Source organism: Rhinopithecus roxellana, chromosome 21 (genome assembly GCF_007565055.1).
Source record: "Rhinopithecus roxellana isolate Shanxi Qingling chromosome 21, ASM756505v1, whole genome shotgun sequence".
Taxonomy (NCBI): Eukaryota; Metazoa; Chordata; class Mammalia; order Primates; family Cercopithecidae; genus Rhinopithecus; species Rhinopithecus roxellana.
In genome coordinates, this window is record NC_044569.1 from 78509125 (window position 1) to 78527483 (window position 18359).

Genomic DNA, 18359 nt, shown 5'->3' on the forward strand with positions numbered 1-18359 from the left:
GCACGATCTCGACTCACCACAACCTCCGGCTCCAAGGTTCAAGCGATTCTCCTGCCTCAGCATCCAGAGTAGCTGGGATTACAGGTGCGAGCCACTGCACCCAACTAATTTTTTGTATTTTTAGTAAAGACGGGGTTTCACCATGCTGGCCAGGTGGTCTTGAACTCCTGACCTAAGGTAATCAGCCCACCTCGGCCTCCCAAAGTGCTCGGATTATAGGCACGAGCCACCGCTCCCAGTGATATTTTCTCAGGTAATCCAATTTCATAGGTTTTCACTGCAAGCACAAAATAATTTCTCCAACACTCCAAATAATTCAATACTCCAGATAATTCTAACAGATGTTTTTGTTGACAGTTTTTTAGGCCTTTATAATAAGGAAACTCACAAAAATAAAAATGGACAACTGTACAGCTTCAACAGAATGAATTCTGCTGCATCTTGCTTCTCTCCATTCTATCTCACTGCAGTTACAAATTTCATCCTACCTCTTAACTTTCCTCAGTAACTGCATTAAGAAAACTAAGCCACAATCATCAAAAAAGAATACCCATTAAAAAATTACTAAAAATATCCAAAATTATTTTTCATGAGTCTTAGGATAAGCAGTCAATTCTGAAGCAATCAGCGAAAGCAGTTAACATTGTTTACATTTTCTTTCTCAAATGGCTAAAAAACTTATTAAGCATAAAATATTCAAGCTAGGGGGCTAAAGAAAAATAAGCAAGCCCTCTGTAGTCTTATTTTACAACCAAAAACTAAATTGGTTAAAAAACTGTTATAGCAGTCCTATATCTAGGAGGCCATTTAACAAAATAACAAAGACTCCATGCATCGTCAATCAATAAAAAATAATTTCTCTATTCTCTATATCTTCAACAATTTTCCCTTCATTAACTATTTCTGAGATTAATAATTTCCAAAATATTTGATTTTAGGAGAACATAAGTGTCAAAGGATACATGCTAAATAGTGGTTCAGAAATTCATGATCCGATGCTGGCATCGACTGAAGAAAGGTTTCTCTGTAAGACTCAAACCATGGAGTAGTGGCTAAAATTGACAATATACAAAACAGTTAAAATTCTTCAATAGAATCAGTTTACAACAGACAAAATTTCAAGTCCATATTCCTAAAAGGTGTAAAAAAATAATTTCTAACAGTAAACAAGCATTTTTCACCTGTGCTTTCAGATGCACATGTGTGTACATATAAACTGTGTATAGGGCCTGGCACGGTGGCTCACGCCTGTAATCCCAGCACTTCGGGAGGCCAAGGTGGGTGGATCACCTGAGGTCAGGAGTTCGAGACCAGCCTGGTCAACATAGCGAAACCTCATGTCTCTACTAAAAATACAAAAATTAGCTGGGCGTGGTGGCATGTGACTGTAATCCCAGGTACTCAGGAGGCTGAGGCGGTAAAATTGTTTGAACTCAGGAGGTGGGGGTTGCAGTGAGTCGAAATCACACCACTGCACTCCAGCCTGGGTGACAGAACGAGACTCCATCTCAAAATAATAATACTAATAATAATAATAAACTGAGTATATATGTACACACACCTTTTAAGCCATTCACAAGAATATATTCACACGAGAATATATTCATGAGTATATATATTTGCAAAAATAAAATTGAATTATTCCCAAACCTACTGTTCCCACAACCTACTTACCTATTAATGCTCTAAATATTATCTACATGAGTAAAAAGATTATTTCTTTAGAACTCAAGTTCTGTGACCCTGCCACTAATCACACTGCCATAAGTAGATCCTTTTCAGAAATAACACTTAGCATGGAGGTTCTCAACTGAGCATGATTTTGACCCCTAGGAAACATCTGGCAACTTCTCAAGATATTTTTTATTATCGGTTCTGAGGTAGGTGGGTTATGCTACTGGCATCAAAGAGGTCAGGTATAATGCAAAACATCTCTCAAGACAAGACAAGACAGCCCCCACAATAAAGAAGTATCTAGCTCAAAATGTAAATGGTGGTATGGTTGATAAATCTTACTTTGTAATTTGATTACTTGAATATGACAGTAACAAAGCCTCTTTAAATGAAATTTCAAAGTATACTTACCTTATAATCAAATACAAGAAGTGTATTTTCATTGTTTGTATAAATGTATACAATGTGATTCTTAAAAAGTCAACTCTCTTGTTCGACATCAAGTATTTTGTATCACAACTATTCTTTTTATTTGAACTTACGTAAAACTTAGTGGTTTCACTAGGTTTTAAGCAGATTATCTATATCACAGTTTTACTAAAAGGACTCCATTCCTATGCTGATTTATGCTGATTATCAAACCTTATATTCCTTTTGCTTTCATCTTAACCACTGAAAACAGCAAATATATTCTTTCTGCTTACATTATAATACTATATTAAACAAATGGAAGGGCTGAAGAAAAAGTCATTCATCTTAACCAAATAGCATTCTAACCTGGTCCCAAATATACAGAAATTTTAACTCCAGCAAATGCCTCACGAGAATGACCCATATATTACATATAGTCTGATTAGGAAAGCAACTACCATCACAATTTCCTGTTCATTGTTATAAAAGAGGAAACAGGCAGGGCATGATGCTTCACACCGGTAATCCTAACACTTTGGAGGCTGGGTACGGTGGCTCATGCCTGTAGTCCCAGCACTTTGGGAGGTCAAGGCAGGCGGATCACTTGAGGTCAAGAGTTTGAGACCAACTTGGCCAACATGGTGAAACCAACATGTTAGAGCGAAACTCCGTCTCAAAAAAAAAAAGAAATTAGCTGGGCGTGGTGGTGCACATCTTCAGTCCCAGCATTCTCCTGAGGTGTAAATAAATTATGGCCCATCCATTGAAAAGATACATTAGCAGCTGTAAAAGAACGGGGAGAAATCTCTACATATTACAATGAAGTGCTCTTCCAGATATATTAAGTGAAAAAAGCAACAGCAGAAAAGTATGTATTTTTGTGCAAGAAAAGGAAAATATGAAGAGCCATACCTATATTTGCTTATAGTTTCAAAGAGAAGTAATAGAATACATCTACTACATTTAATTATCTATACAAGAGAGAAGAGAAAGAAGAGAGATAAGAAAGGAGAGGGATCTACCAAGTTGTGTGAATAAAGAGATCTTTAGGCCAGGCGCAGTGGCTCACGCCTGCAATCCCAACACTTTGGGAGGCTGAGGCGGGCGGATTACCTGAGGTGGGGAGTTTGAGACCAGCCTGACCAACATGGAGAAACCCTGTCTCTACTAAAAGTACAAAATAATCTGAGTGGGTGGGGTGATGCATGCCTGTAATCCCAGCTACTCGGGAGGCTGAGGCAAGAGAGTCGCTTGAACTTGGGAGATGGAGGCTGCAGTGAGCAGAGATTGCACCACTGCACTACTCTAGCCTGGATGACAGAGCGAGACTCCGTCTCAAAAGAAAAAAAAAAAAAAGGTATCTTTGAGATTTGATTCAGTCAGAAAAGCCTCTAATCCACCTTGGCAGCCTTGGAGCCTTCTGCAATGTATAATGTAGCCTTCTCATCTCACCTTCTGGAAAAGGGAATGTGATTAAATATTTCATTTATTACTCTTTGATTTTCTTGTATCTGGGTTCTGCTCTCAGGATGAAATTATCCAATTACTTATATATTTAGAGGAAGAAATGAAGGGGAAATTCAAAATGTTTATGATGCTTCCTTATTGCCTGAAAATTGAATAAAATCAAATTTAACAGTTGTTCCCTCTAATAACGCAAAAGATCTTTTGAAAACTATATTGCATGAGTGCTTCTGCCTCTTTAAGACAAAAGAAGAATGAAACCCAAAACTGTCATGTTTTTTTTAAAGTTCATCATAAAAGTACTAAAAGAGTTAACTGTAATTAGATTTTTATTGTGTTTTAAATAGGTCTACGTGTTTGAGGGGAAAAAAAGAAGGGACATGAATAGAGGACAAGCCTCCTGTCTATCTTGCTTTATATAGTTTTGACTTTGAAACTATGTGAATGTATACATAATGAAAAATAAATTAAAAAGCAAAATACATACACATACAGACATACACAGACATACTCTTAAATTGAAATAATAACTTTCTAAATACTAGTAGTAACTGGTAGCTTGTGGCTGGGTATAGGGGCTCACACCTGTAATCCCAGCACTTTGGGAGGCTGAGGTGGAGGGATCACTGGAGCCCAGGAGTCAGAGACCAGCCTGCGGAAACATAGTAAACCCCGTCTCTACAAAAAGTACAGAAATTACTCGGGAGTGGGACATGAGGTTGTAGTGCTGGCTACTCAAGAGGCTAAGGTGGGAAGATAGCTTGAACCCAGGAGGTCAAAACTGCGGTGAGCCGAGATGGCGCCACTGCACTCCAGCTTGGGCGACAGAGCGAGACCTTGGTTCAAAATGAACAAAGAAGAAAAAATTTTCTTGCACTTATCTTGGGATAAAAATCACTATTTTCCTTATACCCTTTTCCATCTCAACATGTTCTTTGTCTGGAATTGAAATAGCAACCATGTTTTCCTACTAAAGTTTTCTGGCCATGTTCAGTGGCTCACGCCTATAATCCCAGCACTTTGGGAGGCTGAGGCAGGCAGATCACTTGAGCCCAGGAGTTCGAGACCAGCCTGGGCAACATGAGAAAACCTCATCTCTACAAAAAATGCAAAATTAACTGGGCATGGTCACTCATACCTGTAGTCCCTGCTACTCAGGAGGCTGAGGTATGAGGATCACTTGAGCCCAGGAGGCAGAGGTTGCAGTAAGCCAAGATGGAGCCACTGCACTCCAGTCTGGGTGACACAATGAGACCCTGCCTCAAAAAAAAAAAAGACCCATGCAGAGTGTACTGTTTTGGTAAGGAAAGGTAATATGGTCTTCCTTCCTTTTAAAATAAGATCCAGCCCAAAATACACCATTCAAAGACAATGCTTGGATTTAATAGATAAACATGTAAGAGTAAACAGAATAATGGATGATAAAATAGATAAAATTTGAAAAAGCATCATTAGACCTTCCTCATTTTAGAAAAATTAGACATGTCAATTGGGGCAAATACAAAATAGTACGTAAGTGGAAAAAAAAGACAATAGATACGAAGTAGGCGAGAAAAATCTAGAAAACTGAGACCATCACAAGAAATGCCTGTACATAACAAAGACTTTCAACTCCAGCAATGTGTCTTTCCAACTACTGTACCAAGAAACAGTAGTTTTCAATGACCGATCTGAAGAAAACACGGCACTGTTAAGCTTATGAGGTAAATATCTAACATCTATTTCTTTAACAGAATGAATGAAAAGTATGCTGACTCACATTAATGGTGAAAATTAGAAGCATACATTGAATATGTAAGAATTAATACCTTATTAAAACGGATAAAACCACTTTTCTATGATCTCCAAAGAGTATTATTCTGTTATAATGAAATTTTACTAAAATTAACTTAGTACTTCATCATATCTCATTCTCAGTCTTTATGGCCAACACAAAAATAAAGCTGAAAGGAGGTCCCTTACAGTAAAAGGGAAAGAAGCTAAAAAAAAAAAAACTGTGCTGGTGTGTAGTTTATCCTACTTGAGCCCAGGAGTTGGAGACCAGCCTGGGTAACACAGTGAGACCTCGCCTCTAGTTTTAAAAATAATAAGGCCAGCTGTGGTATAGCTCATGCCTGTAATCTCAGCACTTTGGGAGGCCGAGGTGGGTGGATCACCTGAGGTCAGGAGTTCAAGACAAGCCTGGCCAACATGGCAAAATCCCACCTCTATTAAAAAGTACAAAAATTGGCCGGGCGCGGTGGCTCAAGCCTGTAATCCCAGCACTTTGGGAGGCCGAGACGGGCGGAGCACGAGGTCAGGAGATCGAGACCATCCTGGCTAACATGGTGAAACCCCGTCTCTACTAAAAAATACAAAAAACTAGCCGGGGGAGGTGGCGGGTGCCTGTACTCCCAGCTACTCGGGAGGCTGAGGCAGGAGAATGGCGTAAACCCAGGAGGCGGAGCTTGCAGTGAGCTGAGATCCGGCCACTGCACTCCAGCCTGGGCGGCAGAGCGAGACTCCGTCTCAAAAAAAAAAAAAAAAAAAAAAGGTACAAAAATTAGCCGGGTGTGGTGGCTCATGCCTATAATCCCAGCACTTTAGGAGACTAGGATAGGTGGATCACCTGATGTCAGGAGTTCGAGACCAGCCTGGCCAACATGGTGAAACTTCATCTCTACTAAAAATACAAAAAATTAGCCAGGTGTGGCGGCGGGTGCCTATAATCCCAGCTACTCGGAGGCTGAGGCAGGAGAATTGCTTGAACCCGGGAGATGGAGGTTGCAGTGAGCCGAGGTCACGCCATTGCACTCCAGCCTGGGCATTAAGAGCAAGACTCTGTCTCAAAAAATATATATATAAAAATTAGCTGGGTGTCGTGGTGGGCGCCTGTAATCCCAGCTATTTGGGAGGCTAAGGCAGGGAGAACTACTTGAACCAGGAGGCAGAGGTTGCAGTGAACCAAGATCGCGCCAGTGCACTCCAGCCTGGGCAAAAGAGCAAGACTCCGTCCCTCCCCACCAAAAAAAAAAAAAAATGGCTGGGAGTGGTGGCTCACACCTGTAATCCCAGCACTTTGGGAGGCCAAGGCAGGTGGATCACTTCAATCTAGAAGTTCAAGACCAACCTGGCCAACATCGTGAAACCCTGTTCTCTACTGAAAATACAAATAATAATAATTTTTTTTTTTTTTTAATCTGCCTGAAGCAGGAGAACCCGGGACGTGGAGGCTGCAGTGAGCCAAGATCGCACCACTGCACTCCAGACTGGGCAACAAGGGGGAAACTCAGTCTCAAAAAAAAAAAAAAAAAAAACTGCCTGAAGAGTTAAGCTACAGTAATTGCCTCCACCTGCTTTTAAATGCAAATAGCAATCAATCCTCCCATATGAGGAGATGCCGGCAGGGACCTGAGAATGCAAGTAATATAATTAGATAAAACAATCTCCCACAACCAAATCATAACTACACTGTTCCTATAAATGATCTGCCAAACCACTTCAATAGAAAAAAAAGGCCCAGGACACAGATAGCCAGAGAGCAGATTTGAGAATCCTTCTCTGGATAAACTAAATGGCCTCAAAGAAAAAAAAACTATAAGCCATAAAAATTGGGCAACCCTTAAACCTATTCTTAGCCTTACCACCCAATAAAGAAGTCTACTAACTGGTAAGTTTTCTTATACTCAGTCAGGGTTTTAATGCCTCAATTTGAAATAGAAAATAATGCATGGTCAGGCCGGGCGCGGTGGCTCAAGCCTGTAATCCCAGCACTTTGGGAGGCCGAGACGGGCGGATCACAAGGTCAGGAGATCGAGACCACCCTAGCTAATACGGTGAAACCCCGTCTCTACTAAAGAATACAAAAAACTAGCAGGGCGACGAGGCGGGCGCCTGTAGTCCCAGCTACTTGGGAGGCGGAGGCAGGAGAATGGCGTAAACCCGGGAGGCGGAGCTTGCAGTGAGCTGAGATCCGGCCACCGCACTCCAGCCTGGGCGACAGAGCCAGACTCTGTCTCAAAAAAAAAAAAAAGAAAGAAAATAATGCATGGTCTTACCAAACATTTGAGGTAAGTGTCCAGAATGAAAAAATCAAAACAAAAATAATATGAATTTAAAAAAGGCACAGGATAGAAGAAAACTTAAAAACAAACAGCCAACAACAATTTATTACTATCTTCAGAGTTAAGATACTGTAACATAAAACCTGAATAGGATGGCATAATAAAGGAAAATCTAGAGAGGAAAACAGCTCCAAAAAACCCACAAAAAGACATCAAACATTAAAACTTCAATAGAAGGGTCAGAAGACAAAGTCAAGGATATTCATACCCAGAAAAATAAAACAAAAAGACAGAGATAGACAATTTGAGAAAAAAAGGTAAGAACATTAGAGGACCAACACAGGAAGTTCTACATCCAACTAACAGTAGTTTCAGAAAGAACAGAGAAAACAATAGGGGAGAAATTTAAGAAAAATAAGACAGTTTCTAAGGACTAAAAAGTGCATGACCAGACTGTCAAAAGAAGCTGTCCAGTAAAATAAGTGAAAAAGGAGTTAAAACCCCTAACATGAAATTTCAAAATAACAGGGATAAAGACCTTCAAAAACTTCTAAAAGCTGGAGGGTTGGGGGTAATACATATAATGGCTTCTAGCTTTTTTAAGAGCAATGCTTGAAGCTAAAAGAAAGTGGATCAATTCTGAGAAAAATGATCTATAACAATGTACACAGTCAAACCATCGATCAACTATATAAAATAAGAAAACTTTCCAACATTCATTCCTCAAAAATTTTATTTTCCAAGCACCCATTCTCAGGAAGCTACTAGAGATGTCCTTCACCATATTAAGGAAATACACAAAAAATATATATAAATGAAATACTACAGAGAAGTGAAGGGAAGGAAATCCTCAGGATGACAGCTGTGGAGTGGGCCTTGGACAGCAACCAGTCCAACATAAAATTGAACACCATTTCCCAAATTTTATTTCATCATATTGTTTTAGAGGTTTTTCCTAATCAACCCTTTCCCCTGACCAAAGTATTTTTTTAAACACCACCACAACTGTATCATGTATCATCTATTTATGCATGGAGACCCTTTGGAGAGCCACAAACCCTTATAATAGCTAAGACTTTTTTGTCCCCTAAGGACCAATTTTTATCACATAGGAATAATATCATCCTTAATGAAAATGTATGTAGTAACAAGAGAGATTTCTTGAAGGAGCTCCTAATAAATGGGTTATTTGACAAATTAATCTCACAAGTAGAAAATCCAACTGAAGAAGTCTGAGAGACTAGCAACAGACACAAAGAACTCAGCAAGATGTTTTGTGTTTTTTGTGTGTGTGTGTGGTGTTTTTTTTTTTGGAGACTGAGTTTCGCTCTTGTTGTCAAAGCTGGAGTGCAATGGCGCGATCTTGGCTTACTCCAACCTCCACCTCCCGGGTTCCACCACGCCCAGCTAATTTTTTTTGTATTTTCTAGTAGAAACAGGGTTTCTCCATTTTAGCCAGGCTGGTCTCGAACTCCTAACCTCAGGTGATCCACCTACCTCAGCCTCCCAAAGTGCTGGGATTACAGGTGTGAGCCACCTCACCCGGCAGCAAGATGTTTTGAAAAAGACAATTACTAACTCCTGAAAACACAAAATACTGTATTAGAAAGCCCAATAACTGGCTAAGCAGTGAAGAAGTGAACGACATTTAGTCATATTATTAGCAGTGAATATTAACCAAAAACTATGAGATGGAGGGAAAAGGATGGGAGAAATTAAGCCAAATCCCTATCGGTGATAATGAGAAGCCAATAAATAAAATTTATTTAAATCTAAAACTTATTATGCCATAGACAGCCATATAAAAATATTACTTAGAAGCACATAATCAATACCGGAGGAAAAGACTACAGAAATTGGTGGGCAAGGTACAGATCACTGCTGTTTTTTCCTTTAAGTCTTTTTATCATTATGTCTATGAACACATATCATTTTGATAAATTTATTTTTCTTTTGAGGCAGGGTCTTGCTCTGTCACCCGGGTTGGAGTGCAGTCGCAAAATCACTGTTTTTGCACCCCTGACCTCCCAGGTTCAAGTGATCTTCCCACCTCAGCCTCCTGAGTGGCTGGGACTACAGGTATACACCACCACACCCGGCTAATTTTTTTTTTTTTTTTTTTTTTTTGAGACAGAGTCTCACTCTGTCGCCCAGGCTGGAATGCAGTGATGTGACCTCGGCTGACTGCAACCTCTGCCTCCCAGATTCAAGCGATTCTCCTACCTCAGCCTTCCAAGTAGCTGGAACCACAGGTGCCCACTGCTGGCTAATTTTTGTATTTTTAGTAGAGACAGGGTTTCACTGTGTTGGCCCGGCTGGTCTTGATCTCCTGACCTCAAGTGATCCACCCGTCTCAGCCTTCCAAAGTGCTGGGATTATAGGCGTGAGCCACCATGCCTAGCCACCAGCTAATTTTTTTAAAAAATTTTTGTCCAGATGGGGTCTCAATATGTTGTCCAGGCTGGTCTTGAACTCCTGGCCTCAAGTGATCCTCCCACCTCAGCTTCCCAAAGTGATGGGATTACAGGCCTGAGCAACTGTGCCTGGCCTTGATAAATTTTTTAAAAGTAACAGGTATATGGACTTTGGAGGTTAGCAAAATATTTGCAGTATGAAAAAGATACTTTTGGCCAGGCTGAGGCGGGCAGATCATCTGAGGTCAGGAGTTCAAGATCAGCTTCAACATGGAGAAACCTCATCTCTATTAAAAATACAAAATTAGCTGGGCGTGGTGGTGCATGCCTGTAATCCCAGCTACTCAGGAGGCTGAGGCAGGAGAATCGCTTGAACCTGGGAGGCGGAGGTTGCGGTGAGCTGAGATCACGCCATTGCACTCTAGCCTGGGCAACAAGAGTGAAACTCTGTCTCAAAAAAAAAAAAAAAAGAAAAAAGAAAAAGGTACTTTTGGTCAGCACCTGAGCTCATTCCTGTCATCTCAGCACTTTGAGAGGTGGGAGGATTGCTTGAGGCCAGGAATTTGAGACCAGCCTAGGCAACATAGCGAATGAGTGGACCCGGTCACTCATGCCTGTAATCCCAGCACTCTGGGAGGCTGAAGCAGGCAGATCACTTGAGGTCAGGAGTTTTAGACCAACGTGGCCAATATGGCGAAACCCCTTCTCTATTAAAAACACAAAAATTAGGCGGGTATGGTAGTGCACACCTGTAGTCCCAGAAACTCAGGAGGCTGAGGCAGAAGAATTGTGTGAACTCAGGAGGAAGAGATTGCAGTGAGCCAAGATCATGACACTACACTCCAGCTGGGGCAATAGAGTGAGACTCCGACTCAGAAAATAAAATAAAATTAAACTAAAATTAAATTAAATTAAACACATATAGGCCAGGCACAGTGGCTCACAGCTGTAATTCCAGCACTTTGGGAGGCCAAGGTAGGAGGATCGCTTGAGGCCAGTAGTTCAAGACCAGCCTGCTAATAAACACAGCAAGACCTTGTCTCTACAAAAAGAAAAAAAACAAATTTAATTAGCTGAGCATAGTACACACCTATAGTCCCAGCTACTCAGGAGGCTGAGATGGGAGCTCAAGAGTTCAAGGTTACAGCGGGCTATGATCATACCACTGCACACCAGCCTTAGACAGGGTGACAGGGTAAGACTCTGTCTCTTAAAAATAAGAATAAATAAATAAATAAATAAATAAAGAAATATAAGAGAAAAAGATACTTTCGTTTTTTAAATATGATAGGTAATCCCTCTCTGTGCCCCTTCAGCACTTTTGGCATACCAGATATGCCACAGCTCTATTACAATGTATTGTGATATTAATATATGATAAATTAGACCATACTATGATTACTGATTAACATGTTTGTCTCCCTACCAGATTATAAACTTTAAAGCATGTCTTGTTTATCTCTGAATCTCAATACAAAGCATACAGTAGAAATCAATAAATATTTGTTGCAAGGCTAAACAAAATTGTTAAGATCCTGCAAAACAGAATTACATATAAAGGTCTAGGGTAGGCCTTAAGAAAGAATACAGCCAGGCCAGGAGTGGTGGCTCATGCCTGTAATCCCAGCACTTCAGGAGGCTTAGGCAAGTGGATCACTTGAGGTCAGGAGTTTGAAACCAGCCTGACTAACATGGTGAAACCCCATCACCTCTAAAAATACAAAAAATTAGACAGGCGTGGTGGTGGGCACCTGTAATCCCAGCTACTTGGGAGGCTGAGGCAGGAGAATCGCTTGAATCCGGAAGGTGGAGGTTTCAGTGAGCCGAGATCACGCCACCATACTCCAGCCTGGGCGACAGAGTGAGACGCTGTCTCAAAAAAAGAAAAAAAAGAATCCAGCCAAACTCCCGTTTTCAGAGATGGAAACAGAGTCTCAGAAACACTAAGTGACTTGGCTGGGCATGGTGGTTCATGCCTGTAATCCCAACACTTTGAGAGGCCAGGGTGAGAGGATCATTTGAACATAGTGAGATTCTGTCTCTACAAAAAAAATTTAAAATTAGCCAAGCATGGTGGTGTGCAGCTGTAGTCCTAGTTACTTGGGAGGCAGAGGTGAAAAGATTGCATAAGTCCAGGAGTTCAAGGCTGCAATGAACAATGATTACACCACTATACTCCAGCCTGTGTGAGAGAGAGACTTTGTCTCTTTTAAAAAAAATGTTAGCCTGGCATGGTTGGTAGGCTGAGGTAAGACGATCACCTGAGCCCAGGGAGGTCGAGGCTACAGTGAACTGTGATAGCACCACTGCACTCCAGCCTGGGCAACAGAGTGAGACCCTGTCTCAAAAAATACTAAAAATAAAAATAAAAGGAAACACTAAGTGACTTATTCAAGTTATCTAACTAACTAATGACTATGGTAGTATAAAAACTTGGACACTCTGGCATTTGATTTATTGCCCTTCACACTACAACACTAATGAGAGAAAAATAACAGTTCAAATTCTATTCTTTTTTCCAAGAAATACCCAGATTTTTGCTTCATATTGAAAACACATGCTAGGAATTGTCCAACTATGTACTATATCCTGAAATTCAGATTTTTTTGATTGGTAAAGATAACCATAATATTCTCAACTTAAAATTATCAAGTTGACTTATCTTGCTGGAATTAAAACTAAAGGCAACGAAAGAAGAAAAAAATAAAGAACATTTAACAAAATAATTCTACAAATATTTTTAACTATACAAGGGAAAACAACTAACTTGGTGACTTAAAATATGTCCATTTCAAATTCTGTGCATATGTTTAAGAAAAACTTTTTTTTTTTTTTTTTTTAAAAAGCAGAGTTTCACTCTATTGCCTAGGCTGGAGAGCCATGGTGCCATCTTGGCTCACTGCAACCTCTGCCTCCTGGGTTCAAGCGATTCTCCTGCCTTGGCCTCCTGAGTAGCTGGGATTATAGGCACCTACCACCACACTCAGCTGATTTTTGTATTTTTAGTAGAGATGGGGTTTCACTATGTTGGCCAGGCTGGTCTCAAACTCCTGACGTCAAGTGATCCACCTGCCTTGGCCTCCCAAAGTGCTGGGATTACAGGCATAAGCCACCACGCCTGACTGATTAGGAAAATCTTTAAAGATGAAATTAGGAAGTATTAAAGTATTAGATTATAAATTATCCTGGCCTAAAAAGATTATTTTATTAGACTGCTGAAATATGCTAATTTGATGATGTACTTTGAGTATTTTCCCTCTAAAATATCTACCCCATGTCAATTAATTAAGACTTTTTAACATTGGAAAACAGTTAAACCAAATACTACTAACTTACTTCACATATTAATATATAATTTCAGGCTGGGAACAGTGGCTCACACCTGTAATACCAGCACTTGGGAAGCTAAGCAGGAGGATCACTTGAGGTCAGCAGTTCAAGACCACCCTGGGGAATATAATCAGACCCCCCCCCCATCTCTATAAACATTTAATTTAAAAAAAAAAATGTGTATATATATGATTTTACCTACCAATGTTGTTATGAAAATATTTACCATTCAAGTTAAAGACATACTCACAAAACATTACATATTTACACATTTTTTATAAACATTTCCTCCACTTAACACCAAGCAAGATAAAAATACAATAAACTTAATGCTCTTTATTTAATTATAGTATTACTTATGTCACAGAAGAATTTTTTTAATTTACTGTTAGTTCTTTCATTCAACAAATATATATTATGCATGTTCTAGATACTACTTTACGTTCTGGAATAAAATAAACAGGCAAAGTTCCTAGGACTGTTTTCAACATTATATTCTCAGCCTCTAGCACTTACTAAGCTCTTAAATATGTTGATGATCTCCCAAGTCACAGAATCGCTTTTTCTAACAAAAGGAAATTTCACTCAAAAAAATAACAATAAACTTTGTTACATACCACTGATGTTAAGGTCATAATCTCCTGCTGTAATCACATTAGCTACTAATCCTTCTGCAGGTTGACTGCCAGAAACAACATCATTCAAAAGCTTCCGGATGGCTCCAGGCTGAGGTGGCTGGGTGACAATGTTGCTTACCGCTATCTTCAAATTTTTAATTACGTGAAGTTGATTATTAGGATCTCTCATATGAACTTTAAAGAAAAAAAAAAACTTGAAATTAATTCTATACAATGCACAATAACCCAAAATTGGGCTAATGGTTTACAAACAAAAAGGATGTACAAAGCAGAAGCCAGGAATTCCAAGTGGAACATTCTTCCAGAAATATAAATGGTTGACAACATTCCCTCATATACCAAAAGGGCTAGCTAGACAGTTTATTAACCGCAGGATTCCTTCCCCTCTCACTACTGCTCAGCTTTCCTACTGTAGGCCCTTTCCTTTCCTACTATGTTTGGAGTTGCCAGAAACCAACCACTTTCCAGACCACTTCTCTAATTCTCACCTCACACTAAAGCTGGTCCAAGGCAGCATAAGGCCTGTGGTATTAACACTAAAAGCAGTAAAAGGAAAAAGAAAAGGGAGTTAAATGTTGCACTTGGGTTTCCTTCTGCTTTCCCTAGTCGGCGTGCATTCTTACTCTTTTTCACTCTCATAAAAATCAATGCCCACTCCAGTGCACGATGCTGTGGTGGAGGCTATGCATGTGCAGGGGCAAGAGATATGTAGAAACTCTCTGTACTTTCAGCTCAAATTTGCCATTCATCTAAAACTGTTAAAAAATAGAGTCTACTTAAAAAAAACTCTGGGCAGGCGCGGTGGCTCATGCCTATAATCACCAGCACTTTGGGAGGCTGAGACGGATAGCTTGAAGTCAGAAGTTGGAGACCAGCCTAGCCAACATGACAAAACCCTGTCTCTATTAAAAATACAAAAAATTGGCTGGGTATGGTGGTTGTAGCCTGTAATCCCAGCTACTCAGGAGGCTGAGGCAGGAGAACTGCTTGAACCCGGGAGGCGGAGGTTGCAGTGAGCCGAGATTGCACCACTGAACTGTAGCTTGGGTGACAGAGACTCAGTCTCAAAAACAAAAAAATGTCCAGATCCCTTTTACCACCCTAATACTTCCTGCCTCCACTGTGCTATAGTCCTTGCTTCAGCCTATACAATTTATAACCAGTAAGTAGTTCAGAGCTTCAGGACAGGGAACAGGTTCTGAGGCACAGCAAGAAGACAGCATCGTCCACAGAACCAGAACAAAATGTGAGCATATTTTTTCACATAATCAGACAAAATGTTCCACAGTAGCATTAAAAGCAGTCCATTACAGGGCTGGGCACAGTGGCTCACATCTGTAATCCAAGCACTTTGGGAGGTCGAGGTGGGTGGATCACCTGAGGTCAAGAGTTCGAGACCAGCCCAGCCAACACAGTGAAACCTCGTCTCTACTAAAAATACAAAAATTAGCCAGGCATGGTGGCGGGTGCCTGTAATCGCAGCTACTGGGGAGGCTGAGGCAGAAGAATCACTTGAATGAGGAGGTTGCAGTGAGCCAAGATTGCACCACTGCATTCCAGCCTGGGCGACAGAGTGAGATGATGTCTCAAATAAAAAAAAAAGTAATCCATTATAACAATTGAGCACCCAGCTTTTGGAGTTGGACCTTAACTTAAATCCCAACCCATTACTTATCAACTGGATTACCCTAAACAACTTAACTCTTCTGTGCTTCAAATTCCTCATCTGCACATGTGATTACTATCTACTTCACAGGATCATTTTAGGGATTTGGGTGAGCTATTGTTAGACAGTAATTGTAAAGCACTGAGCACCATACTCAACAATATGTAATGGAGGCGGTATAGCAGCAGCAGCAGATACATCACCCATTCAACTGCATCATGGGTCATCATATACAAATAAGAGGCAACTTTGGGTAAGTGGTCTGGGTACCAACAAATAATGACACTTTCTTCTCAATGGAAAATGCCTTATACCAAAATCGAGGCCTGCCTATATTTTAAATAAAGTTATATCCATACAGACTTTTCTAAATTTCCTATGTGTTCTATTGATTTCTAACATTTTTTACTTAAAAAAAAAAAAGACTCAAAAACATTTTTAAAATACTGTATGTGGTACAAATGTGTATTTATATTGTAAATATAAATATATATACAAAAAATATACAAGCAGCCGGGCACGGTGGCTCACTGTTGTAATCCCAGCACTTTGGGAGGCTGAGGCGGACAGATCACTTGAGGTCAGGAGTTCGAGACCAGCCTGGCCAACATGGTGAAACCCCGTCTCTACTAAAAATACAAAATTAGCCGGGCATAGTGGCGTGTGCCTGTAATCCCAGCTACTCTGGAGGCTGAGGCAGGAGAATCGCTTGAACCCGGGAGGCGGGGGTTGCAGTGAGCAGAGACCACGCCATTGCACTCCAGCCTGGGCAAAAACAGCAAAACTCTGTCTCAAAAAAAAAAAAATAAAATAATAAAATAAAGTTGCTTCATAATTGTCAAATAACATAAGTAGCCATACGTATATTAAACTTTGCTTTAACTACCTTTTGGTGTTCATAAGTGTTAACACAGGAAAAAACTTTTAATTAGAAAAAAAGTGTTAACACAAAAGGATATTCTAGGTTTGCCCTATATTCAAGGTGGGTTTATCAGTTACTACATAATTCTGTATAACCAAGAGAAGACAGAAAAAACAATGGTATTTCACTTCTGAGATAAGTTTTAAAAGCCTACGGCTTCCATCTTGGGTTCTCTTAATTATTTGTTTTGGGAGAAGCCAACTGCCACACTATGGGAACATTCAAGGAGCTTATAACTGAGTGAGAAAACTGAGATTGCAGGCTAATAGCCAGTGAGAAACTGAGGCTTGCCAACAACCATACTAGTGAGCTTGGAAAAAGAACTTCCAGCCTCAGATGACTGTCAGCCCCTGCTGACAGCTCTACTGCAACTTCATGAGAGACCCTGAACTGGAGCTACCCAGCTAAGCCACTCCCAGATTCCAGAGGAAGTGAGAAATAATAAATGCTTTTGATTTAAGGTACACATTTTTGGGGTAATTTGTTACACAACAGATAAGTTACACTGGGATATCAGAAAACCAATCTAATGAAGCAAGAGCAAAGAATGATTTAAGAGAAATGTGAAATGTTCTTAAGTCAGACACAAAAAATTCAAAAGCCTCAGGTAAATATATTTAGACTTCACTGAATTTATTTATCATATAACATCTCAATTTCAAAATGAAATTCAGCTCTACTGTTACATTTTTAAGTTCTTAAATATTGTATTTTGAAGTTATACTTCCCAGAATTTTCCATGGAATACTGGTTCCTTAAGAAAAGTAAAGAATGTTTCTGAATGATTCTATGTTCAAATAAATTTGAGAAATAGTGGATTAAGTCTTTAAAGGTCTCTTTATAATAGGTCTTTCCAGAGTCCTTAATTGCTAAACCAAACTGTAATACTCCCAAACACATGCTACCTTAAGCAAACTTATTTCACCACAAAAATCTTTTTCAAGGGAGCACCTAAAACATCTGGTGTTTGTTTGATAAAAAGTATTTGGGGGCCACACATCGTGGCTCAAAACTCATGCCTGTAATCCTAACACTTTGCGAGGCTGAGGCAGGAGGATCATTTGAGCCCAGGAGTTCAAGACCAGCCCGGGGGACATAGCAAGACTTAGCCTCTATAAAAATAAACAAACAGGCCGGGGACGGGGGCTCACGCCTGTAATTCCAGCACTCTAGGGAGGCCGAGGCGGGCGGATCACGAGGTCAGGAGATCAAGACCATCCTGACTAACATACTGAAACCCCGCCTCTACTAAAAATACACAAAATTAGCCAGGCACGGTGGCAGGCGCCTGAAGTTCCAGTTACTCTGGAGGCTGAGGCAGGAGAATGGGGTGAACCCGGGAGGTGGAGCTTGCAGTGAGCCCAGATCGCGCCACTGTACTCCAGCCTGGGCGACAAGGCGAGACTCTGTCTCAAAAGATTAAATAAATAAAAAATAAACAGGCTGGGCATGGTGGCTCACACCTGTAATCACAGTACTTTGGGAAGTCGAGACAGTTGGATCACGAGGTCAGGAGTTCAAGACTAGCCTGGCCCATATGGTGAAACCCTATCTCTACTAAAAATACAAAACTAGCCAGGTGTTGTGGCACATGCCTGTAATCCCAGCTACTCAGGAGTCTGATGCAAACGAATCGCTTGAATCTGGGAAGGCACAAGTTGCAGTGAGCAGACTGCATCATTGCACTGCAGACTAGGGCAACAAGAGTGAAACTCTTGTCTCAAAATAAATAAATAAGTAAATAAGCAAGCAAGCCAGGTGTGGTGGCACATGTCTGTAGTCCCAGCTACTCAGGAG

At 40.4% G+C, this 18359-nt stretch overlaps 1 protein-coding gene across 2 annotated transcripts in view; it reads right to left on the minus strand.

Annotated features, from left to right (window-relative positions):
• Positions 1-18359, minus strand: part of TRAPPC8 (trafficking protein particle complex 8) — a 116516-nt gene that overhangs the window by 89739 nt on the left and 8418 nt on the right. For both annotated transcript variants that reach the window (XM_010380775.2, XM_010380765.2), the window contains exons 2-3: positions 13954-14148; positions 963-1052 (exon numbers count right to left, since the gene is read on the minus strand). In XM_010380775.2, the coding sequence (XP_010379077.1) occupies positions 963-1052; positions 13954-14148 (285 nt within the window). The remainder of the gene's footprint in view (positions 1-962; positions 1053-13953; positions 14149-18359) is intronic.